The 25,884-nt window shown below is 34.6% G+C and overlaps 1 protein-coding gene across 8 annotated transcripts in view; it reads left to right on the top strand.

Annotated features, from left to right (window-relative positions):
* LEKR1 (leucine, glutamate and lysine rich 1) overlaps nucleotides 1–25,884 on the top strand; it is a 209,987-nt gene that overhangs the window by 95,658 nt on the left and 88,445 nt on the right. For all 8 annotated transcript variants that reach the window (XM_032408367.1, XM_032408368.1, XM_032408375.1 and 5 more), the window contains one exon: nucleotides 929–1,114. In XM_032408367.1, the coding sequence (XP_032264258.1) occupies nucleotides 929–1,114 (186 nt within the window). The remainder of the gene's footprint in view (nucleotides 1–928; nucleotides 1,115–25,884) is intronic.

Genomic DNA, 25,884 nt, shown 5'->3' with positions numbered 1-25,884 from the left:
AAGCTAACCAAGGAAGGGGATTCCAAGTGAACTATCTGAAAAAGCGGACTATCCAGATTTGCACGTAGATCATATCCTCATCAATTCAAATTAATTGTGGTTGCACAAATTTTATAGTATTTTATCATTATTGTTTGGTTCTTTAAATGTTTTAATACTGGTTTAAGACAGTAGTGCTGAAGAGACTGATTAAGGGAGAGCTTGATAATTATTCTGAAGGATAATATGCTCCATGCATTTCTCACAAAATTATATAAAATTAGCACATTTAAATATACATAATGCTATGAAGGCATATTTTTATTAAGCTTAATCTAAGTAGATAGAATAATGACAAGTGATTGCTATAATGAAATTCTGGTCTCATTTTGAGGCCACAGAGTATTATTAGAATCATTAAGGTATATTAACTAATATTTTCTGCCCATAAATTTATTAGTTTTAGACACTGCATCATTTTATTCCTCTCCATCCCTACTGCCTTTCTTCATAATTTGTATAGAATGTACCCTAGTTACTCTCCTAGAAATGCCACCCAATCAGCTCATGCTAGCACATTTAAATTTACTTTTCTGAATCATGTTGCCAAGAAAACAATTTAATTTCAATAAAACTCAGAACATTATGCAGATATTGTGTTATTCATTTATGTGAATATTTGAAAAGCAAGATGGATTGCCATTTAATACAATTTAAAGGCTAAACTACTAAAAGTTTTCATACATCATTTAGCAATATAATTGTTTTTCTTATTTCTTTCTTCAGAATAACTACTAAATTTAAATTTTTTTGGTTAGGTGTCATTATGCTGACAGAAAAGTCATCTTGACTCTCAACTATTAATTTTCTAAAAGGAAATAATCATTCTATGGGGAAATGATTTATGATTCAATTTTGTCTATTTGTAAACTTTACATTTTCCTTACAGAAATAGAGATACTAAAGAAAAGTTTGACAGTGTCCCAGAGAAATAAGATATGCCTTGAAGAGGAAATGAAAAATCAGAAATTGTTGTCAGATGCAGCCATGTTGAGGTCTCAGCAGATTCAGACATCCAAACAACAGGAAGTAAACTTGCAAACCAGATGCCATGACTTACAAAAAGAAGTACTAGGTAAAAGAGAATTATTTTTTGCTGCTGTTAGCAACTAGCCATAATAAAATCTTGCTTTAATTAGTTTGTGTTGCAAATATGCCTGATTATTAGTAACTATGTCAATAACTGTGTCTGTGATCAATGTTTACTATCTTCCCTTCCCATTCTGCTATTTAGAGTGATGAGACTTAAGTGAATATACTCTTTCATTTTCCCAAATGAAAATATTAAAAATTGTGTTTTGGGCACCTTGGGCAAAGTTTTAAAAATTTCTACCTCAGATGAATAAGTGTCTTGGCACTAAGGCTATGGAATTTGTACTTTTCCCTAGAGGCAGTAGGAATCGTTGAAAATTGGTAATCTGGACAATGATATAATACAAGCAGTGTTTTAGCAAAATTGAGCTATTAGCAGTGATTGGAGGTGTTCCAAACATCAAGCAATTGGACCCAAGTAGCCATTTAGAAACTATCTTTGCTGGTAACCCAGGCCTAGACTAACTGTAAGAAACTGAAGTAGAAAGGGAACTAACATATTTTAGGTCCTAATGTGCACTGTATATAAATTACTTCTGTCAATTCCCACAGTGACCATGAAAAACAGGTATAATTATCCCATCTTGCAGAGGAGAGAAAATAGCCTAGAAAGGTTAACATGCCTGTTTTCACATAGCTGGTAAATGGCAGGGAGTGAAAGCAAACCTAGTCAGATTGCAGGACTCATGCTTGTCCCAGTATGTCTCCTTGGTCCTCTTTATGGCCACAATGGGAAAGCTAAGACAGAATCAGGATTGAGCAGACTACTCAGGACTAGGGAGGTAAACACCTGACTGAGTAGCCAGGGAGAGAAGGAAGTCACAGAGGACTTCTGAACCTCTTTTCTTGGGAGTGGGAACATACCACAGACTAGGAAATCTGGAAAGAAACTGGTGTTGGAATGGAAAATAGGATTCATTACATGAACTTGGAGCAGATACCAGACATTTTAATTTTCCCTTCTGTGGATTGCCTATTTATAGATTTTGCCAATTTTCTATTGCATTATTGGAATTTTCCTTGATAATTTTTAAAAGCAGTTTATAAGTATAGTAATTATAATTTATATTCTTTTTTTCCTAACATATAATTTGTCTATTGACTTTTTATGGTAAATTTCACCATATCAAAGTTTTTCATTTTGTTATGATCAAATTACTGTCTTTTATTATTTCGGGTTAGTTTTGGTTAAAATAGTGCCTCCCATTCTTAAATTGTACAGATAGTCTCCTGAGTTTCCTACATTTAAGTCATTAATACATGTAAGATTTATTTTTTATATGGTGTGAGATGTGGGGATCTAGTTTTATTCTTTCCAAATGGATAACCAGTTGTATCAGTATTATATATTAAATAATCCATCCTTTCCACTGAATAGAACTATCATCTGTCATATGTTAAAATTTTATGTATGCTAGCATTGATTACTATGTTCTGTCTTCTGTTCCACTAATTTATTTAATATACCACTGATACATATTCATTTGAATATAGTGATGTAATAGCATATTCTCAAAGCTGGTAAGTCTTTTCTCTCTCCGCTGTTCTTTTTAAATATATATTTGGAGGAGTTATTCTTTCATTTGAACTTTTTAAGATCTTTTATTTACTTCTAATCCAAAGACTCTAAATAGGTACCTAGTAAAGTTTTTCTCTACATATTCATAAGCAGTTATTCTTCCACATAAACATTAAGGTAATTCATTTAATTCTAATCCCAACAGGATTCTAGCTGGAATTGCATTATATTTATATAGTAAATTTTGGAGAATTGACATTTTAGTGGTAGTAAGTCTTTTTAATATTATCAAAGTCTTCTCATTCAAGAATATAATATGTCCTTTCATTTCTTTAAATTTGTTTTCAAATGATTTCATAGTTTTATTTCAATATGTTTCTTTGTCATTCTTGTTAAGTTTATGACTCATGGTTTTGCATCTATTATAAATGGACTATTTTCTCTATTTCAGCTTCTTGATATTTGTTTTTTTGTTTTTGTTTTTGGGTTTTTTTGGTGCAAAAAAGTGTTTTTATTATAGTACAGGGACAGGACCATGGGCAGAAAGAGCTGCACTGGGATTGTGAGGACTAACGGGTTATATACCCTTTAGTTAGTGGGAGTTAGGGATAGTCTCTAAGGAATTTGTGCATGTTAAAAGCAAGGTCTCCAGGATCTTGGAGGGCTAGCTATTATTAAGATAAGGTTGCTTTTAGTCTTCAATGAAACATCAACAGTAAGGCAGCCATGAATTCCTTGAGGAATGTCACACTCTGCATGTCTCGGATTTATCAGCGACCTGCAAGTTGTAAGGAGACTATTTTAGCTGCATTTCTCTTGCCTTTGTTCTCCTCATCATTTATCCCCTGAACAGTTTTGACTTAAATTTTTAAGGTTGCTGAGGGTGAAAGGTTTTATCTTCTATAACTTTTCCCTGATGAATAGGGGCATAGAGATGTCCCTACCTCGGGGTCAACATTAGTCAGTTGGGGATGTAGGCATTATGAAAGGCAGAGACAGCTGAATCCAAGGTAGACAACATATATGAAATCTCCTTGAGTAGAAAGGGTCATCTGTCAGCTTGATCTTATGACAGTGAAGGAGTCTTGGCACCAGGTGGAGAGACATTGGAAAAAAACAGCGAAACATGATTAAAATTATTATGAGAAAAAGAAGCCAAATAAAGAGACCTTTGATAGTTGGCTAAAATCCTCCTTCAGTCCAGGAATTTACCCAATCTTGAAAGGAGAGGGAAGGATTGTTTAAAATGCCAATTTGAATATTTATATCTTTTAGCAATTCTGTTACATTTTTGTGATAATCTGTAATATATACATAGCATTCTGTTTTTATGATGGCACGTGTTCACCCTGTGCAGCAGTTAAAATATCTAATGCCATTTTATTTTGGAGAACTGCTTTATGAATGAGTTATTTCAGTGTTTAATAATGTAATGCTATTTTGAGAGTCACTTAAGGCCTTAATTGTGGAGCAGGTGGTGTTAGCCATCATATAGACTGTTTTGTTTAGCAAGCAATCAGATAACAAGAGGCACTTTTATGGAAACACAAGAAAAATATAAGTTCGTGGTTGGAGCAAATTACAAACCCAGCGTCTGAGTCTCCAGTACTGCCAGAGAGATTTCCAGATCTCAGGTTTGAAGCATCCTCAGACAGACTGGGATCAGGCCGTGGGAATCAGATGAATTTTTCTGGTTTGTAATTTAAATGTCTCTGGTGATCCTTTTGAATGGCCCATAGTGCAACAGGCACAAAGATTGTCTATACATGAGTTTTGTGGCAGTTTCTTTGAAGCTACCCTCAAGTTGTCCAGCATCAGTTTTCAGGGCTTTAGGAAGAAGAGCAGTTTTAATTAAGAGGATGGAAGAAGATTGGAAATCTTGGTATTTGTTGATAGAATAAAGAAAGACTATTGGTTTTTGTGTATTTGTCTTATATCCATCGACTTTATAAAATCCTCATATTAATTCTAGTAGTTTTTTTACTAGTATCTCTTGGATTTTCTACAATTATATCACCTGCTCCAACACCCCTGAAAAAGAGTTCATCTATTTTTTCCAGGGTTTATATCTGTTATTTTATTTTCTTGTCTTGTTCATATCTTTTTAAATTCATTTGAACTGAGACTGTGTTAAATAATAATGATGACATTGAGCATCCACATCTACTTCCTGATTTTAATTGAAATTATTTGGTGTTTTGTCACTTGGGATTATATTTGATGTTTTTGGTAAATATTTATTTTTAATTAACCGTTTTACTTCTATTCCAATTTTACTTAGATGTTTTATGTGAAATGCTTTTGGATTTTGTTAAATGCCTTTCAGCATCTATTGATATAATAGTATTTTTTCCCCTTTAACCAACTGGCAAAATGGATTAGTATTGAATTCCCTGAATTTCTTTGGTCTCTTGGAATAAGCCCTACATCATTTACTTTTTAAATATATCATTTCCTACATGGTTATATTTTATTTATAAATTTGGTACATGTATATTAATAAGTGAGATTGGTTTATAAATGTTTCTTTATTAGGGGGCACTAATTTTATCAGAGTTTTGCATTAAAATTAAGTGAATATCATAAATGCTCTTATTTTTAAATATTTCCTCTATCTGTGGCTAGGCCTGGTTTCTGATTTTTAATCTTGTCTATTTTTGTTTTATCTTTTATTATTTATCAAGCTTGTGAAGCCTTTGTTTTTTTAGTCTTTTCAAAGAACTAGCCTTTGTATTTTTTTAATGCTTTCCATTACTTTTATTTTCCATAACATTAACTTTTTGCTTCTATATTTATTAATTTCCTATCCCTAGTTTCTGTTTTGTTTGTATGTTTTTATTTTTCAAACTTCTGAAGGGAGTACTTAGTTCTTTTATTTCTCATCCTTTTTTATTTAATAATAGAGACATTTAAGGGAATAAGTTTTCCCTTGAGTAAAATTTTCTCTGTCATATTTTTAATATGAATTATTCTCCTTTTCAGTGCTATCTAAATACTCTAATTTCTGATTTTTTTCTTTGGTGAAAGGGTTATCTAGGAGTATATTTCTTAATTTCTCAGTAGTTAATTATTTGGGGAAGGAGTTACTTATTATTTATTTAACGTGGGGGTATTCTGACTAAATGTGACTTATAATACCTTTTTGAATTTGTCAAGCTTTCCTTTATGTTGTGTACATGATCAGTGTTATAAATGTTCCTTAGAAATACAAAATGTAATTCTCAGCTTGATGGATATGAGTGTATCTCAGCTAAGTGTAAGATTCTTGGGTTCTTTCCTCTCAGTAGACTATAGATGCTCTGACTTCTAGCTTTTAGTAATGCAAATGAGAAGTCTGCTGTAGCTCTGATCCTTTTTCCTTTAAAGGTAACTCATTCTTTTTCCTGAAAGCTTTTGTTAGATTTTTCTTTCTCTGGTTTTTTCTCTTTTTTTCATTGGGCCTCAGTTGGATCACTCATAATCCTTGGTTCATGACACGTATGTACTGGCTGGGACTTCATATATAATCTTGAATAGAAGAGTAATAGTGGGCATCCTTGTCTCATTCACAGTTTTACAAAAATACACTGCAGAATAACTTTTGGGTTTAAGCAGAAAGTATAATGAATGTAAAATATCTAAAGAATGACATTAAAAACACTATATATCAAAACTCGTGGGATACAGCCAAAGAGGTGTTTTGAGGGAGATGTATAGCTTTAAATAGTCATATAAGAAGGAAAGAACAAACTCAAAGAATGTAGGACAAAAAATAATAAAAATAAGAGCAGCAGTCAGTGAGGTAGAAAACAAAGAGATGATAAAGACGATCAGCAAAATAAAGCATTGATATTTTTTTAAACCAACAAAGTAGACCTTTGGCTGTTTGATCAGAAGATGAGAGAAAACACAAATGAAAAATATAAGCAATGAAAGAGGGGCAATGACTACAGATAAAGAGTAAAAAAATAAAATAAAAGTGGATGCTGTTAACAACCTTACACCAATAACTTTGAAATCTTAAATGAAATAGACATACTATTAGAAAAATATATCTTACCAAGACTCAAAGCAGTTAAATGGTCCTATAACTATTAAAGAAATTGGAGCAATGTCTTCTCACAGAGAAATGACCAAATTTTTTTGCAAGTAAGTTCTACCAACTTTCAAGGAATAAAAGATCTTAATTTGATACAGTATTTTCTAAACAACTGAAAACTGGGGACTATTTCCCAACTCAATCTACAAGGCCAAGGCAACACTGTTACCAAAATCAGACAAAGATATTAAAAGAAGGAAATATTATAGGCCTGTTTATATTATGAATGTCAATGTAACAATTTCAACTGTATGATATTTAAAAAAATATTTTGAATCACCTAAGTGTATTACCTATTTATAAAATTAAATAAAGTTATAAATAAAATAAAACTCTAAATGCCATGCTACTTATTTTAGACTTAAAAGAGGAAGACAAATTTAAGATACATTTGCTAAAATATGCATTTCACACTTATAAATAACTTTCTTCAAAATGCAAGGTTTTGGGGCACCTGGGTGGCACAACTGGTTGAGCATCTGACTCCTGGTTTTGGCTCAGGTCATGATTTCAGGGTTGTGTGATTGAGCCCTGCATTGGGCTCTGCGCTCAGTGTGGAGTCTGCTTGAGACTCTCTCCCTCTCCCTCTGCCCCTGCCCTTGTTCCCCACACCGCCCCCCCTTCTCCAAAAAAAAAAAAAAAAAAAGTGCAAGTTTTCCTTCAAAACAAAGATTATCATTCTTGCCTCTCTCTTATTTCATCCTTTTAACCTGGCTTAGAAAATAAGCAGTTTCTTTGACTACTATGATTTCTTAGAAGAACAGTAAAACATTAGAGAATGTGATATCTTATATTCTTTTAAGAAACTATAACATATATAATATTACCTAACCTCCCCACCTACTTCTCTGGTCCTGAATACTGGTTGATCTTGGAATGAATTCTCATTGCTTCTGTTCCTTGGTGTCAATTGTTCTTGGGTCAGATCTTGGGCAAAATATATTTTAAAAATAGTCTGAAAAGTAAGAACCACGTTTGGCCACCTAGCCCTAGCATATTTAGAATATGTTATTATAGGAGTATGTTGTAGTTTTAAAAAACGGCAATGTATATTTTTAGAACAGAATAGCAAATTCAAATCAAAACCACATTGAGATACCACCTTACACCAGTTAGAATGGCAAAAATTGACAAGGCAAAAAACAACAAATGTTGGAGAGGTTGTGGAGAAAGGGGAACCCTCTTATACTGTTGGTGGGGATGCAAGTTGGTACAGCCACTTTGGAAAACAGTGTGGAGGTTCTTGAAAAAAATTAAAAATAGAGCTACCCTATGACCCAGCAATTGCACTACTGGGTATTTACCCCAAAGACACAGATGTAGTGAAAAGAAGGGACATATGCACCCCAATGTTCATAGCAGCAATGTCTGCAATAGCCAAACTGTGGAAAGAGCCAAGATGCCTTCAACAGATGAATGGATAAAGAAGATGTGGTCCATATATACAATGGAATATTACTCAGCCATCAGAAAGGATGAATACCCAACTTTTACATCAACATGGATGGACTGGAGGAGATTATGCTAAGTGAAATAAGTCAAGCAGAGAAAGTCAGTTATCATATGGTTTCACTTATTTTTGGAACATAAGAAATAGCATGGAGGACATTAGGAGAAGGAAAGGAAAAAATGAAGGGGGGGAAATCAGAGGGGGAGACGAATCATGAGAGACTATGGATCCGAGAAACAAACTGAGGGTTTTATAGGGGAGGGGGGAAGGGGGATGGGTTAGCCGGATGATGGGTATTAAGGAGGGCACGTACTGCATGGAGCACTGGGTGTTATAGGAAAACAATGAATCATGGATCACTACATCAAAAACTAATGATGTATTGTATGGTGACTAACATAACAATAGAATTAAATTTAAAAAAAGAATAGCAAATTCAGAAGGTGAATCAGATTTTAAGGTAAGGATCATTATTAACAAATGGGGAAAAGAAAAATTATGTGGTAAGTGGTATAGGGATAACTAAAACAAAATAAATCAAATACTCCAAAATCAACCTCAAATTAAGTAAGAAAAAAATAATAGGAAAAACTAGTACCAAAAAAAGGGTACAGAACTTATCCAAAGCAACACTTTAAAAATTACAAAGGGTAAGATAGATTTTGCCTATAAAAAATATAAAATCTCTGACTTTAAAAACTGCCAAACAACCTAAAAATAGATGGACAAAAAATGTGTGTATCATATGTGGTATGGAAAGAGTTACTATCCATACCATATAAAGAATTTATTTAACTATGTGTGAAAACTCCCAAGACCCCACATAGGCAAATGGTTGAAAAACAGAAACAAACACAGGAAATATAATAAACAAGCACAAAATGCTTGATCACTAATAATTAAAAAATTTGCCTTTTTAAAAAACTAGTATAAAGACTTTAATGATAAAGTTTCCCTTCTCTTGATGACAAAAATTATGTATTTTTATAACCCACAGAAATGTTTGTGATGAAGTAATCTCCTTCTTGAGAGTCTATGCTTGGGAAATAGCAGAAGAGGAAAAATTATTTATATGTAAAGATCATTTCCTTACACCACACACAAAAATAGACTCAAAATAGATGAAAGACCTAAATGTGAGACAGGAATCCATCAAAATCCTTGAGGAGAACACAGGCAGCAACCTCTTCGACCTCGGCCGCAGCAACTTTTTCCTGGACACATCGCCAAAGGCAAGGGAAGCAAGGGCAAAAATGAACTATTGGGACTTCATCAAGATAAAAAGCTTTTGCACAGCAAAGGAAACAGTCAACAAAACCAAAAGACAACTGACAGAATGGGAGAAGATATTTGCAAATGACATATCAGATAAAGGGCTAGTATCCAAAATCTATAAAGAACTTATCAAACTCAACACCCAAAGAACAAATAATCCAATCAAGCAATGGGCAGAAGATATGAACAGACATTTCTGCAAAGAAGACATCCAAATGGCCAACAGACACATGAAAAAGTGCTCAACATCACTTGGCATCAGGGAAATACAAATCAAAACCACAATGAGATACCACCTCACACCAGTCAGAATGGCTAAAATGAACAAGTCAGGAAACGACAGATGTTGGCGAGGATGCGGAGAAAGGGGAACCCTCCTACACTGTTGGTGGGAGTGTAAGCTGGTGCAGCCACTCTGGAAAACAGTATGGAGGTTCCTCAAAAAGTTGAAAATAGAGGTACCCTAGGACCCGGCAATTGCACTATTGGGTATTTACCCCAAAGATACAAATGTAGTGATCCGAAGGGGTACATGCACCCCAATGTTTATAGCAGCAATGTCCACAATAGCCCAACTGTGGAAAGAGCCCAGATGTCCATTGACAGATGAATGGATAAAAAAGATTTGGTGTATACACACACACACACACACACACACACACACACACACACACACACACAATGGAATATTATGCAGCCCTCAAAAAAAGAAATCTTGGCCATTTGCAATGACATGGATAGAACTAGAGCGTATTATGATAAGTGAAATAAGTCAATCAGAGAAAGATAAGTATATGATCTCACTGATATGAGGAATTTGAGAAATAAGACAGAGGATCATAGGGGAAAGGAGGGAAAAATGAAACAAGACGAAACCAGAGAGGGAGACAAACCATAAGAGACTCTTAATCTCAAGAAACAAACTAAGGGTTTCTGGATTGGAGGGATGGGGTGACTGGGTGATGGACACTGGGGAGGGTATGTGCTATGAACTATGTAAGACTGATGAATCACAGACCCGTACCTCTGAAACAAATAATACATTATATGTTAAAAAAAAAAATTAGCTCACATTCCACTTCCTACATTAAAAACCTCATCAAAACATTGTAGTACTAATTAGTCACAGTTTTGATACTCATTAAGACCTCACCTTCATTTAAGTACAGCTATATTCAAATCGAAAGTGCAGCTGGAGACTCTGATCTATTCAGTACTTTATGTAGAGATTGTATAGTTATGGATGCAATATAAATTCATCTAAAGGACAGTGTAATTGCAGAGCAAAGTGGCACATAATTTCAAGACTAAATTAGGGTTTCATTTTTGCTGCTGCTGCTGAATAGGTTCACTCCATGGGTAACACCCAAACTATGTTATCAGAGAGAGAAAGAATTTTAAAAGGCTATCTGTTACATCTCTCTTGGTTGAAACTATTTAAAATTGGCAAGTCAGAGTGGACAGAATCATTAAAGCAAGTGATGACACTAGTGATCTCAACTAGTTATGACAAATAGCACTTCCTATGAGCCTACCTATGAAGGGCACTGGGTTTGGGGGATTTTGTTTTGTTTTATTTGTTTTTACCCCACCACAATTTTATGCCCATGTTAGGGTCTCAGTATAGGAATTGTCAGAACATTTAGAAAAAAGTTCATAAATGTACCTCTTGCTTTATCCACAAATACCCTTCTGGTGAACTAATTGTACCAATGTATCCTTTCTTTCTAATTCATTTTTCCAAAGTGGTTACAGTGGTTTAGGAAAACTACAAGTGCAGGAGAGACAGCAAAGTTTATGTCTCAGGTCTTAGCAGTGTTGTATCACAAATTTGGTAAACTTTCTTGGGGATTTTCTCAGGTGTTCTCACCTGCAGGGGTCCAAACCAGCCCTTCTGCTCCCCTCCTCTCACTATTTTCTACTTCTGATAATCTAATTTTATTTCTGCCCACTATCCATGAACCTAGTCATTAGCCTCTTCCCACACCTCATCTGTTCCCATCTCTTGGCCTTGGGCTGACCATGCCCCTGAGTTTAACTTCATTTTTTTCAACAAGTGTTTATTGGACATTGACCACATGTGGCCAACTGGCCTCATCTTTGCTTTGACTTTGGCGTGAAGGCATTCTCCAGCTCTTTACGGGTCTTCACAGGATTTCTGACTTCCTAACTCCACACTTGTTGTATGTGCTGGCACTCTTTAACTTTAGCCATTCTTGACAGATATTTTTCTCTTTTATATTAAGAAGAGTCTACAAATTTCTTTAGCTCCAATTTTGTTGTCATTCAAATTATTTTTAGTTGTGCTTTTTCTGCCATTGCATGGCATTTACTTTCATAATTTTCATGAACTTCAACACTCTTACTTTCATTCTGCTTTCTTTTAAATGCATGCTTATTTTTTCTCTTACTAACCAATTAATATCCTTAAGATTTTCAGCTATCTTGATAATCATCTGTAGCTTTTCCAACTTACTAATGTCTTTTCAGAAATCATGTTAACCATTTGAGAAGAAGAAAAACCAGCATATCACAGCGAATATCTTCTTCCCAGATGAATGACTAGATTAACATAATGGGCATAGTGTTTTAGGTTTTCTTTGGGCAAATTAAAATAAAGGTAGACTGATACATCACTCATCTCAAAACTCTTCCTATGTCTTATTTTTAAGAAACATAATTATTCAAAGAATACAATAGATAGTATTTAAATTCATTTTGGATGAGTGCTGTAAATGGCTTATTATCATTTATAATCTTAAATCCAATTCTAAGCATTTGCATGCTTTATACTCCTTCCTATGAATCATTTTACTAGGCCTCCGTTGTTGCAGAACTAGCTTTAAATGATAAGCATCACAATAAGTCTTCCTTTCTAGTACTAGCTGAACAACTTCCCTTCTGTTTTCCTTGCCTAATTCTCTGCCCCACCTTCTGCCTTCCATTATTTCCTTCAGAGCATTCATTCAAGCCCTAAACTGTATATTCTCCCTTGTCCTGGAATCCACTTTTTATTTTCCATGCTCTTAATTGCTTCTTATTCTCTCTTAGATTCCTTCTCTTAGTAAATGAGCTAACATGTTATACAGTTGACCTTTGAACAACAGGTTTGAACTGCACGGGTCCACTTATATGCAGATTTTTTTTCAGCAAATATATTGGAAACATTTTTGGAGATTTGGGCCAATATGAAAAAACTCAGACAAACTTTATAGCCTAGAAATACTGCAAAAAATAAGAAAAAGGTATGTCATGAATGCATAATAGATATACATATGTAGATACCAGTCTATTTTATCATTTACTACCATAAAATATACACAAATCTATTATAAAAAGATAAAATTTATAAAATTACACATACAAACACAGACCATATATTATCTTTTCATTTTTGATGTCTAGTGTTAGTAACACCATATGACATCTACAGTCTTTTGTAGCATATAAGAAAATATTGAGGTGGGTACTGACAGATGACCATTTTGTAAACAAATAATATAAATCTATGGTACCAGTAAATACAAGTGCAGTACTGTAAATGTATTTTCTCTTCCTTATGATTTTCTTAATATTTTTTTCTTGCTTACTCTGTTGTAAGAATATAGTATATAATGCATGTAACTTATAAGATATATGTTAATTGCCTGTTTATGTTATAGATAAGGCTTCCGTTCAACAACGGACTATTCGCAGTTAAGTTTGGGGGGAGTCAAAAGTTATATGCAGATTTTCAACTGAGCAGGGGGTCAGTGCTTCTAGCCCCCATGTCAGGTCAATGTACTTTTTTGACTGACTAAATATATTCATGTATTTGAGTATGTTTTAGATTCCACACATAAGTGAGATCATACAGTATTTGTCTTTCTCTGTCTGACTTATTTCACTTAGCATAATGTCCCCAAGGTCCATCCCTGGCAAGATTTCATTCTTTTTTTATGATTGAGTAATACCACATTGTATATATACCATATTTTCTTTATCCACTCATCCATGAATGGGTACATAGGTTGCTTCCATATCTTAGCTATTATAAATAATGCTGCAATGAACATTGGGGTGCATATATTTTTTTCAAATTAGTGTTTTTATTTCTTCAGATAAATACCCAAAAGTGGAATTGCTGGACCACGTGGTAGTTCTATTCTTAAATGTTTCAGGAATGTCCATGCTGTTTTCCATAGTAGCTACACCACTTTCCGTTCCCATTGATAGTGCGCAAGGGTTCCCTTTTCTCCAGTCTTACCAACACTTGTTACCTCTTGTCCTTTTGATAATAACCATTTTAACAGGTGTGAAGTGATAGCTCAGTGTGGTTTTGATTTGTATTTCCCTAACGATTAGTGATGTTGAGCGCCTTTTCATGTGCCCGTTGACCATCTGTATATCTTCATTGGAAAAATGTCTGTTCAGATCCTCTGCCCATTTTTTAACCTGATTGTTTGTTTTATGGCTATTGAGTTGTATGAGTTTTGGATATAATCTCTTATCAGATATATTATTTGCAAATATTTTCTCCCATTTGTACATTGCCTTTAAATTTTGTTGATGGTACCCTTTGCTGTCCTGAAGCTTTTTAGTTTGATATAGTCCCACTTGTTGATTTTTTTGCTTTTATTGCCTTTGCTTTGGGTGTCAAATCCAAAACATCATTGCCAAAACAGATATCAAGGAGGTTACCACCCATATTTTCTTCTAGGAGTGTTATGGCTGCAGGTCTTTTATTCAAGTGTTTAATCCATTTTGAGTTAATTTTTGTGTATGGTGTAAGATAATGGTCCAGTTTCATTCTTTTGCATGTAGCTATCCAGTTTGCCCAGCACCGTTTATTGAAGAGACTGTCTTTTCCCTACCATATATTCTTGGCTCTTTTGTTATAAATTAATTGACCATAAATGTGTGGGTTTATTTCTGTGCTCTCAATTCTGTTCTATATGATCTATATGTTTGATCTATATGATCTATATATTGATCTATATGTTTGTCTTTATGCCAATATGATACTGTTTTGATTACCACAGCTTTATAAGAAAGTTTGGGGGCGCCTGGGTGGCTCAGTCATTAAGTGTCTGCCTTCGGCTCAGGTCGTGATCCTGGGGTCCTGGGATCGAGTCCCACATCAGGCTCCCTGCTCGGCGGGAAGCCTGCTTCTCCCTCTCCCACTCCGCCTGCTTGTGTTCCTGCTCTCGCTATCTCTCTCTCTGTCAAATAAATAAAGTCTTTAAAAAAAAAAAAAAAGTTTGAAATTAGAGAGCATGATGCTTCCAGCTTTGCTATTCTTTCTCAAGATTGCTTTAGCTATTCAGAATCTTTTGTGTTCCATGCAAATTTTAGGATGATTTGTTCTATTCCTGTGAAAAATGGCACTGGAATTTTAACAGGGATTGCACTGATGAAGTTTTTTGGGGGTAGTATGGACATTTTAACAATATTAAATCTTCCAGTCCATGAACACAGAATATCTTTTCATTTATTTGTGTCTCCTTCAGTTTCTTCCATTAATGTCTGATAGTTTCCAGTGTACAGGCCTTTTACCTCCTTGGTTAAATTTATTCCTAGATATTTTATTCTTTTTGATGCAATTGCAAATGAGATTGTCTTCCTAATTTCTCTTTCTGATAGTTTGTTATTAGTGAGAAACACAACCGATTATTGCTTATTGACCTTGTATCCTCCAACATCTATTAGTTCTAAAAGTTTTTGGTTTAGTCTTTAGGGTTTCCATTATATATAATATTGTGTCATCTGCATATAATGACAGTTTTACTTCCTTTTTAATTTAGATACCTATTTCTTTTTCTTGCCTAATTGCTCTGGTTAGGATTTCTAATACTATGTTGGATAAAGTAGCCAGAGTAGGCATCCTTGTCTTGTTCCTGTATCTTACAGAAAAAGCTTTCAGTGTTTTATCATTGAGTGTGATGTTAGCTGTGGGCTTGTCATATATGGCTTTACTATGTTGAAGTATTTTTCCTCTATACCTATTTTATTGAGAATTTTTATCATAAATAGATGTTGAATTTTATCAAATGCTATTTCTGTATCTGTTTAGATGATCATATTATTTTTATCCTTCATTTTGTTAATGTAATGTATCATATTGATTTATTTGTGGGTGTTGAACCATCCTTGCATCCTTGGACTAAATCCCACTTGATTAGGGTGTATGATCCTTTTAATGTATTGTTGAATTTGGTTTGCTGATATTTCACTGAGGATTTTTGCATCTATGTTCATCAGGAATATTGGCCTATACGTTTCTTTTCTTATAGTGTACTTGTCTGGTTGATCTCAGGGTAATGAGGGCCTAGTAAAAGGAGTTTGTAGAAATATATTTCTTTATATTTGAAAGTTTAGACTTAGGCTCACTGCTATATCATTATTATGTTCCCTTAAAAATACATTTTAAAAATCATTCTAATCTTTTATTTCCCAATTCTCTTACTTTTAGAATTCACCTTTACAATAAACTTATCTTTCTCCATTTTAAACAACATAACTATCTCTTTGTTGTTTCTGTCCACCTACCCCCCACCCAACATTCCCCACTAATGTGGTATTAAATGAAAGCATGTTAGGCCAAGAATCAGAAGATGATGACTGTCCATACATTAGCCAGGTGACTCTGACATGCCATTTCTCCCTGATGAGTGTGTGTCCACATCTAGGCAATGGGTGGGTTGGACTAAGGCCTTGGAGGCCCCTCTGGGCTATAATGTGCTGTAATTTGATTCTAACTCTGATGCTGTTTGCTTGTTTCCAAAGTTAAATAAATGTTCTTATTTTTACATTTTGATTTTTTTCTTTTAAATCACCATTAAACAATTTCAACTTTGATTCAAGTTTATAGTTTTTATGATCTTTTTTTCTATCTAACAATGTTTAATCTTGTTTTTTCCACATTTCCCTTTATCTTTTAAAATATAGACATTCAAAAATTTAAATTCAAGTGATAACTCTGGTCCATATAGTTTAATAGTGGTTTAAGAGTAAAAAGCTATTAATAGCAGCCTAATTCTTTTTTTTTTTAAGATTATTTATTTATTTATTTGAGAGAGAGACAAAGATAGTAACAAAGAGCACAGGTGTGACAAGTGAGCATGAGCGGGGAGGAGAGGGAGAAGCAGGCTCCCTGCTGAGCAAGCAGCCCGATGTGGGACTTAATCCCAGGACCCTGAGAGCATGACCTGAGCCAAAGGCAGCCACTTAACCGACTGAGCCACCCAGGGGCCCTATAGCAGCCTAATTCTTAATGCCAGAATTTAATCTTTTTCACAGGAAAGTAAGCATATAAAATTTTGAAGACTAAATTCTTGGTTCTTTTTTAAAGATTTATTTACATAAGTTTTGTAATTTTATGTTTAGTTTACACTAATATAACCTCCAAAATGCACAATTTATCTAAATTGATAGTACTCCTCTCAGAGGTCATTGTGACCCACAAATCAGTCCACTTAAATGATTTTCGTTTCACCTGGCAGAATAAAGTGTCCTTTACTTTTTGTCAGTAGTCAAATATTGGAAGACGGAGTTCAAATAAATCATTTCAGCATTATTGTCTTTCCTAAAATTTATTTGACCAAATTTCAAATTTATTCCAAGTGAAAAAACTTAAATTTTTTTTCAGTAAGCTTTTTGGTGTAATAAATAACACAAATATTTTAATAAAGTTATTTTGTATATATTTTAACATCTTCATTGCATTTTTAAAAAATAGCCTTATCAAGAAATAATTTAAATACCATAAAATTCACCCATTTTAGGTGTACAGTTTAATAGTTTTTAGGATATTTATAGAAGTATATGACCACCATCAAAATCTAGAGCCTTTCTATCACCCCAAAAAGAAACGTCATGGTCTTTAACAGTCACTACCCTTACCTTTCTGCCCTTCCCACATCACTCATTAATCTACTTTCTGTCTCCATAGATTTACCTGTTCTGGATATTTCATATAAATAGAACCATACAATATGTAATCTTTCATATCTGACTTCTTTGACTTAGCATAGTATCTTTGAGTTTCATCCATGTTGTAGCATGGATAAGTACTATATTCCTTAATTAGTAGCTTCTTTATTAAAGTGAAAAATAATCATAATGAGCAGAGTGGTTCAGTTGAAAAAAAAATAGTGATCCAGCAATCAAATATTCAGCTTTCTGGCTCTGTTTATGCCTTTTACAAGTCTTTGGACAAGTTATTAATTTCTTTGACTCAATTACTTCATCTGTGAAATGGAAATATGATAGTATTTCTAACCTATCTTAGAACATTAAGAGAATTAACAAAAAAAAATGTAGGAACCCCCAAAGAACTACACAAATACAGAATATTAAACTTCATTTTAAGTTGGTTTTCCTGGTCTAATAGCAAACCAAATTATTATATTTGGGATGAAGTATTAGAATTAAAAAAGCACTCCTTTAATAATAAAGGAATACTATAAATTTTAATTCCTGTTTGCCCAAAGGTCCATTTGCCTCCACTAATTTATATACTAGTCAGCCTTGGTTAGCTTTAACAATACTAGGCACTCTTTCACTCATGGACTCACCCAGGCACACAACCTGCTGCTCGTAGACATTTACAGATTATCCACTTTCTGGGCCAATAGCATGAGTAATAGCTACCCTGTCTGAATGAGAAATAAATGACCACCCCACCCGCCCTGTGCCCCATGTCTCACCTCTTACCGGCATCCCTCTTCTACTTGCTAATCACTAATACTATTCTTACATCATTAAAAAACAAAAATCATTTCTATGAGTTCAGGTAGCTTTCCTACGACAGTCTAAATAATAGCTAACATTCACGAATTACTAACCACATGCCAGGCACAATATAGTCACAGCGTACTCATTTATCATTACCCTCCTGCCCTCCTAGATTAATCACTTTTATTATCTCCAGTTTACAGATGAGATTACCAAGGTGTAGAGGGATTAAGTCATTTGCCCAAAGCCACACAGTTACTAATGAGCACAATTGGAACCTGACTCTAGAACTGTGCTGCCAAAACTTGGCCTCTTAACCCTTAAATTCCACCACCTGGGAGCATTAAAACATATATCTTGTTATCATTAATTTATATTTCAGGAGAGCTGCTGTGCCAGACCACTTCCAGTACTGGTGATAAGCACAAGTTTCCATAAGGGGAAGGCAGAAGAGGTCTGGAGGACAGTAGACACCTGCTGACAGGTTATGGGAACTCCTGATGGGTTATGTGATGGGTTATGAGATGGGTATGGGTATGTTTTAGGCTACTTTAATATGATTCTTTTGTTTTCTGTTACTCAAATAAGCCATGTTCACAACTGATTGGGAAATCTCAACATTCACAGAGAGTTCTAAACATCTGATGCAGATCCTCCTAGACTCTCTGTTTTGAATATATGTTTTTATAAGAATAAGATACAAATGTAGTGATCTGAAAGGTGATCCGAAGGGGCACCTGAACCCCAATGTTTATAGCAGCAATGTCCACAATAGCCAAACTATGGAAAGAGCCTAGTTGAATGGATCAACAGATTGAATGGATAAAGAAGATGTACACACACACATGCACACACACACACACACACGCGCACACACACAATGGAATATTATGCAGCCATCAAAAATTGAAATCTTGCCATTTGCAACGACGTGGATGGAACTAGAGGGTATTATGCTAAGCAAAATAAGAGAAAGACATGTATCATATGATCTCACTGATATGAGGAATTTGAGAAACAAGACAGAGGATCATAGGGGAAGGGAGGGAAGAATGAAACAAGATGAAACCAGAGAGGGAGACAAACCATAAGAGACTCTTAATCTCAGGAAACAAACTGAGGGTTGCTGGAGTGGAGGGGGTTGGGAGGGATGGGGTGGCTGGGTGATGGACACTGGGGAGGGTATGTGCTATGGTGAGTGCTGTGAATTGTGTAAAACTGATGAATCACAGACCCATACCCCTGAAACAAATAATACATTATATGTTAATTTAAAAAAAGAATGGAATAATAGAGTTTTATAATCTCCAATCCCCCATTTCCTCTTTTATGAAAATTTTCCAGGTCAGAAGTATCCATGGTATTTTGATTTAGGGTGAATCATAATTTATTTAATTGTATCCCAGTTTTGGACAGTTGTTTTCACTTTTTTTTCTGTTAAAATGATATTGTGATACATATCCTCACACTGAATCTTTTCACTGTGTTGTTGCTGTGAGTGTTGCTTTATGATCTCTTTCATCTTCAAATTATAAACTGTTTTGTTTTTCGTTTGACACTTTTAAATTATGTGATTGTGTGGTAGAATTTGTTTAATGCAATTAGCACAAAGTATGAAAGCAATCTTTTGAAGAAATTCTTTCCCTTTACCTATTTTACTGCCATCCCAGCACAAAAAGGGGGGGAAGGGTATAACAAGAAGAATCAGAGCTCTGTGTGGCTGATGATGCACTTCATCTCCTTCACAGTCTTGCATAAAATTGTCCTGCATACAGAAATCTCTGTAAGCATTCTGATTGTAAAACACACCGATTCATTAAAGAAACTGATGTTTATATGGTTATGTGACTCTTTGAAAATGTCTTAAATATTTTTAGATCTAAACTTCTCTGTCTTCCATGTATTCATTTCCTTTATTATTAACCCTAAGTATTTTTCTTTTTATCCCATAAGTATTTTTAGCTAATACTCTGTTCATGGTGGGTCCCTGTCCATATCCATTACTAGTATTTTCCAGTCTTGAAAAATCTCATTATAACATATATGTATGATTTGTGAATTTATTTATATGTACAAATTTGTCAGAAAACAGAGTACTATTCTAAAGTATTCAGAAGTTTCTAAATCCATCAGGATTATTCCTGTGATATAGATGATGTATTATCTTCGTTTGCCAGTTGAGAGAGAATAGTTTTAATCAGGGTAAAAACGTTGGAATTTAAGGCTCCTCCTATCTTATCCATTCATAATTTACAATATTTCATAAGCCCCCCATAAGTTAGAGTTATTTTCGTGTTATATTAGATTGGTTTAATGTTCAGAATAAACTACAGTGAAGGTTTAGAAGCATTTTTTTTTTTTTTTGCATTCTGAAGTAAATTTTTGATTCTTAATATTAGAATGTAATTCATTTCCAAATTTTAAATATCTGATTATCTCCTTAGCATGATTTAATGCATATCCCTACTCTCTCCTGCCCACACACACCTAGCTAAATAATTTTCTAGTTTTAATATAACTACATCTGGACTGAATTGCAACTTTTTAGCTGTGTGTCCACACCTATTCTAGCATCTGTTGTATTAAAGTCTCCAAATGTTATTTCAATCCTTTCTGGCATTATGTGGAAAATGTTAATGTACTTCAAGTATACTTGTTTCAAAATAGATGTGAATCAAACCTCTGAAATATAAACCCTAAAATGAATTTTCCAAGTGGCTATATCACCATCTGAGCTTTGTAAAATGTTTGCTAAAGTTAAAATATGTTAATTTGCAATTGATATAGTTGAATACTCATTATAGAACTTTCTTCTGTTGAGCGCCTGGGTGGCTCAGTTGGTTAAGCGACTGCCTTCGGCTCAGGTCATGATCCTGGAGTCCCTGGATCGAGTCCCGCATTGGGCTACCTGCTCGGTGGGGAGTCTGCTTCTCCCTCTGACCCTCCCAACCCTCCCCCCTCTCATGTACTCTCTCTCTCAGTCTCTCTCTCTCAAATAAATAAATAAAATCTTTAAAAAAAAAAAAAAAAGAACTTTCTTCTGTTATTGGTATATATTCTTACATCTGCAAAGGTTTCCTCTGTTAATGCTCATTTTAAAAAAAAATTTAAGTGAGACATTACTTTTGTAAAAGTCGAAGCTCATTAAACTATGGTGTAATAATATATACATATAAATATTCTCTAAATGCAGCATACTGATTATGTTCATTCACATTAGTTATATCTGATCAAAAATCCCACAATTTCAGCCATATACTTAACCATCTAACTAAATAAAGTCATTTAAAATATTGGAAAAATAAAACAGGCTTAGGTTTAAAGGAGTTATTGATTTGTTATCTAAAACATAATCATCTTGAAAGCAAAATGAGGCACTTGGTTATAATTACTCTAATGACAAGGGAATATATTTTATTGGTATTTGTAGACTGAATCCAGTTTGCATGGACCCTACCTATAACAGAGTAGATGCTCAATGAGTGTCTAGTGAAGTAAAATAACCTATTTATAAGGAAGTTTGCATTTTAATGCCAAGACACATATTAGATATTATCAATGAAAACTGCACAACTCTTCTGTTCCATGCTTTTTAACCCTAGATGCATAAATATAAGCATTTAATTGCAGGCATTCTTATTCTACTATTTACAACATTTCATTTATTCATTCAACAATTATTTTTTTAATACTTCCATGTCTCAAACACTATGAATATAGCAGATAAGGTTTCTGCTCTCGTGGAACTTACATTCTAGTGAGTTTATATTGTGAAGATTAAATTAGTGTAATGCACATAGAATGTAGTGCCTGGTAGAGCAAATACTCAGCACTTATTAGTTGTGATGATGATGATGGAAGACACCTTTATATCAATGCTATTCAAAGCCATGAAACTAGATGAGATCCACTAGAGAGAAAATGCAGGTAGAGAAAAGGGCTACAAACTGAACCCTGGAGTGTTCTAAGAATAAGGATCCTCAACAGAGACTGAGAAACAATTAGCCAACAAAGTGGGAAGAAACTAGAGTATAGTGTAATGGAGACAAGAGGAGTGTTTCAAAGAGGAAGTAAACAAGTGTGTCAAATGCTGCTAAAAGGTTGAATTATATAAGAACAGAGAATTGAATTTTGGAATTGCCAGGATAGCATGTCATTCTTAACTTTAAAAAGAGCTATTTCAGGGGTGCCTCGGTGGCTCAGATGGTTAAGCGTCTGCCTTCGGCTCAGGTCATGATCCCAGGGTCCTAGGATCAAGCCCCGCATCGAAGCTCCCTGCTCAGCGGGGAACCTGCTTCTCCCCTTCCCTCTGCTTCTTCCCCTGCTCATGTTCTCTCTCTCTCTCTCTCTCTATCTCTGTGTTTTGAATGAATAAATTAAAAAATCTTAAAAAAAAAAAAAGCTATTTCAGATGAACATAGGGGAAGAGAAGGAAAAATAAAGTAAGTTTAAAAATAAAGAAGGAGGCAAACCTTAGGAGACTCTTAGCCATAGGAAACAAACGGAGGGTTGCTGAAGGGGAGGTCAGTGGGGGGATGGGGTAACTGGGTGATGGGCATTAAGGAGGACACATGATGTAACGAGCACTGGGTATTATATGCAACTGATGAATCACTAAATTCTACCCCTGAAACTAATAATACACTATATATTAACTAACTAGAATTTAAATAAAATCTTTTAAAAAAGAAAAAAAAAGCTATTTCTGTGGAGGAGTGAAGAAGAAAGCTCGATTGGAGTAGATAGAAAAGAGACTGGGGGAAAAAAGGCAAATCATGAAAAGAGAGACAGGAATGACTAAGAAGTGTAAAATGAGATGATCAGCTTCAATAGTGAGCAGAGAACTGCAGATTAAACCAACAATGAGACACTACTTTGCACTCTGTGGATTGGCAAAAAAAAAAAAAAAAAAAAAAAGGAAATAGCTCTTTCTGATAAGTATTAGGAAAGCAGGGGCCTTCATTTAGTGAGGTGGAAATGTACAGTGGTGCCTCCAGCCTGGGAACCATTTGGCATTAGTTAAGTGTGTGTATGCCTATGACCTCATAAGTTTGCTCCGAGGACACGCTGCAGAAAAACTCCCCTGTAAGTACACAAGAAGATGGGTAAAAAGCTTTTGTCACAGGATTATCTGTGGTGACACAAAGTTGCAAGCAACTGGGTTCCATCACTATAGGACTAGATTAGTAAAATGTGACATGTACACACTTTAGATATTGTATGACAGTCCGAAAGAAATGAATCATATATATGGCTGCATGGGTAGGTCTCAAAAATAATGTGTAGTGAAGACAAGTAAGAATGAAAATGAGATGCATAGCTTAACACCACTTGTGTAGTTTTTAAAAACACCTGCAAAAAGTACTATTTTTTTCCACACATAAGCAAATTAAAGTGTACATCAAATTCACGAACACTCTAGAATGGTTCCCTCTAGAATGGATCATTCCCAAATCCAAATAATATGTCCCAATGTCTTAAAAATGAAGTTAACAACCTTCCTTGTTACTATATACCCCTCTAGCTAGCTACTCACAGAATCAAATGCATTGTCTTTAAAGTTTCAACCTCATCCCCCACTTCCACATCAAGGTCTCTAACCCTGTTTTCTTTTGTACCTTGAACACACAGAACTGAGTTGATTAGACACCTTAGTACAGAGCATGCTCTCATCCTTGACTGTACAAGAAATAACCCCCTCCAAACAATATTTCTATAAAATATGTCAAACACAAAAATAAAGAGAATAATATAACAAATGTGGGTGAAGCCATCACCCATATTTAACAAGTTTTAACATGGCCATTGTTACTCTGTATATTGTTAAAGGAAAATATACAGTTAAACCCTTCATTTTTACCCTTGCCCATACAAGGATAACCACTGGTGACACCTGGACTGACTGCAAGAACAAGGTCCTCAAGGTGAAAAGTGATGAGATTCAGAGAGGAAGTGAGCGTGAAAGCCAGGTGACCTCACTAGTTGCCACCAATGATAAGAGCTAGCAGGGAGTACTCACTATGCACCTGCCACTGTTCTCTTTATATATATTAAATCTCTTAATTCTCAATCCTATGCTGTAGTCACCATTTTATAGATAAGGAAACTAAAGCACCTAAAGTCACACAGCTCATAGAAGCAGAGCCAGGATTTGAAAATAGGCAGTCTGGCTTTAGAGCTCATGCATTACACCTTTATATTACCCTGTCATAGGAGTGTGTTAAAAATGGTGAACTTCTGTTTTTCCTCTTCCTCAACCATTTAAAAAAGTATAGAGCCTTCAATTTCTCATTTTAAAAAAATTCCCCTGTTTGGGATCTCTGGGCGCCAATTCTGCTTGGTTGTTCTTTCATTCTGCTTCTTGAACCTACAATCAGTTTCCTCCACTTTGAACCAGATTTTGTGTGTGTGTGTGTGTGTGTGTGTTTATCCAGAAAGCTTTAAGCTTGAAATATCTTTCCACTATAAAGGTTCTATTTATTGTTTTCTCAAACGTTATACTAAATATACTCTCCAAGTGACTTAATGTTTTTTTATCCTTCTATAAAATAGCTAACTATGAATACCTTTTGTATTTGTAGTTTCTAGAAACCTTTTGGAATAGCAGCATTCTCTTAAATGACTAATTACACCAAATCTGATGCCTGTGTAATGCTATCCAGCAAGCAGCTGGCTTCGTATGAAGAGAGGCTAAGAGCTCTTTTTTGTCTCGTTCATTTAAAATCATTTGCTTCTTATTTAATATCTGTAAAGAACGCAGTCACATCATAGTAGAATTTGCTGTTGTAAATTTTGGATTGTTTCCATGGGTTCCGCCTTACATCTGCATGGTGTTTAAAGCCAATGCTTCCTTTCTTTTTGTAGGCAGTTAGGGCCTTTTGCCTCATAATCCAATGTCATGCTGAATGACAGAAAATTGAAGTTGAATTTATTTAACTATAGAGAAGGACTGCACAGAACAATACACTTATTTAAGAACTCCTTGCCTCAGGAACTGAAGGAGCAGTCTTGTGCAGGTGGCTTAATCTCTCTGGTGCTTATCCTAACTGTGCTCCTTTATTAAGGACAGAAACTGGGCACTCTGCTTCCAAAAACAAAACGACCCTGCTAGTCTACCAGAACCAATAATAAACCAATAGCATGCTTACTCCTCATTCAGAACAGTAAAGAGAAGTTCTGTGTATTTTTTAAAATAATTCTTAGCACTTCTTTATTAGAGAAAAATGTAACCAAAAGTAAAAACAACAACAAAAGAAACAGCCATGAAAATATGTTAACTCTTAATTATATACTGCTGGTCAGTTTACATTATGGATTATTCATGATGAATCTTTTTTTTCCTCAATTCTCTGTGGTATCTTTTCTATTTATATAAAGTGATTTCTTTGTTGACATTACTTGTATTTTCTGTTTCTATTTACTTCACATGGCAGCGTTCAGTGGTTTCTGTGTGGTAGAGTAAAACATTTATTTTCTTTCCTTGTTTTGACTCAGAGCTGCTGTAAATACATAGTAAATTTTCTGAAGGAAGTGGCTTCTTCACTCATTGGGCACTGTGAATTAGACTAAGCTGTCTATGCTTATCTTGAACCAGGGAGAAAGGAATTTTGGGGTGGGTATGCAGAGAGAATAATACTGGAAAGTATAGTAGCTTTTCCTTTCTTGCATGGGTCATGACTGTGTAGTTTATTTTCCTTTAAACCTAGTAAATTCTGG

The sequence above is a fragment of the Phoca vitulina genome, unplaced genomic scaffold, assembly GCF_004348235.1.
Source record: "Phoca vitulina isolate PV1807 unplaced genomic scaffold, GSC_HSeal_1.0 scaffold10, whole genome shotgun sequence".
Lineage (NCBI taxonomy): Eukaryota > Metazoa > Chordata > Mammalia > Carnivora > Phocidae > Phoca > Phoca vitulina.
The sequence above is the reverse complement of the archived record's forward strand: the minus strand, read 5'-3'. Positions and strand labels throughout refer to the sequence as shown.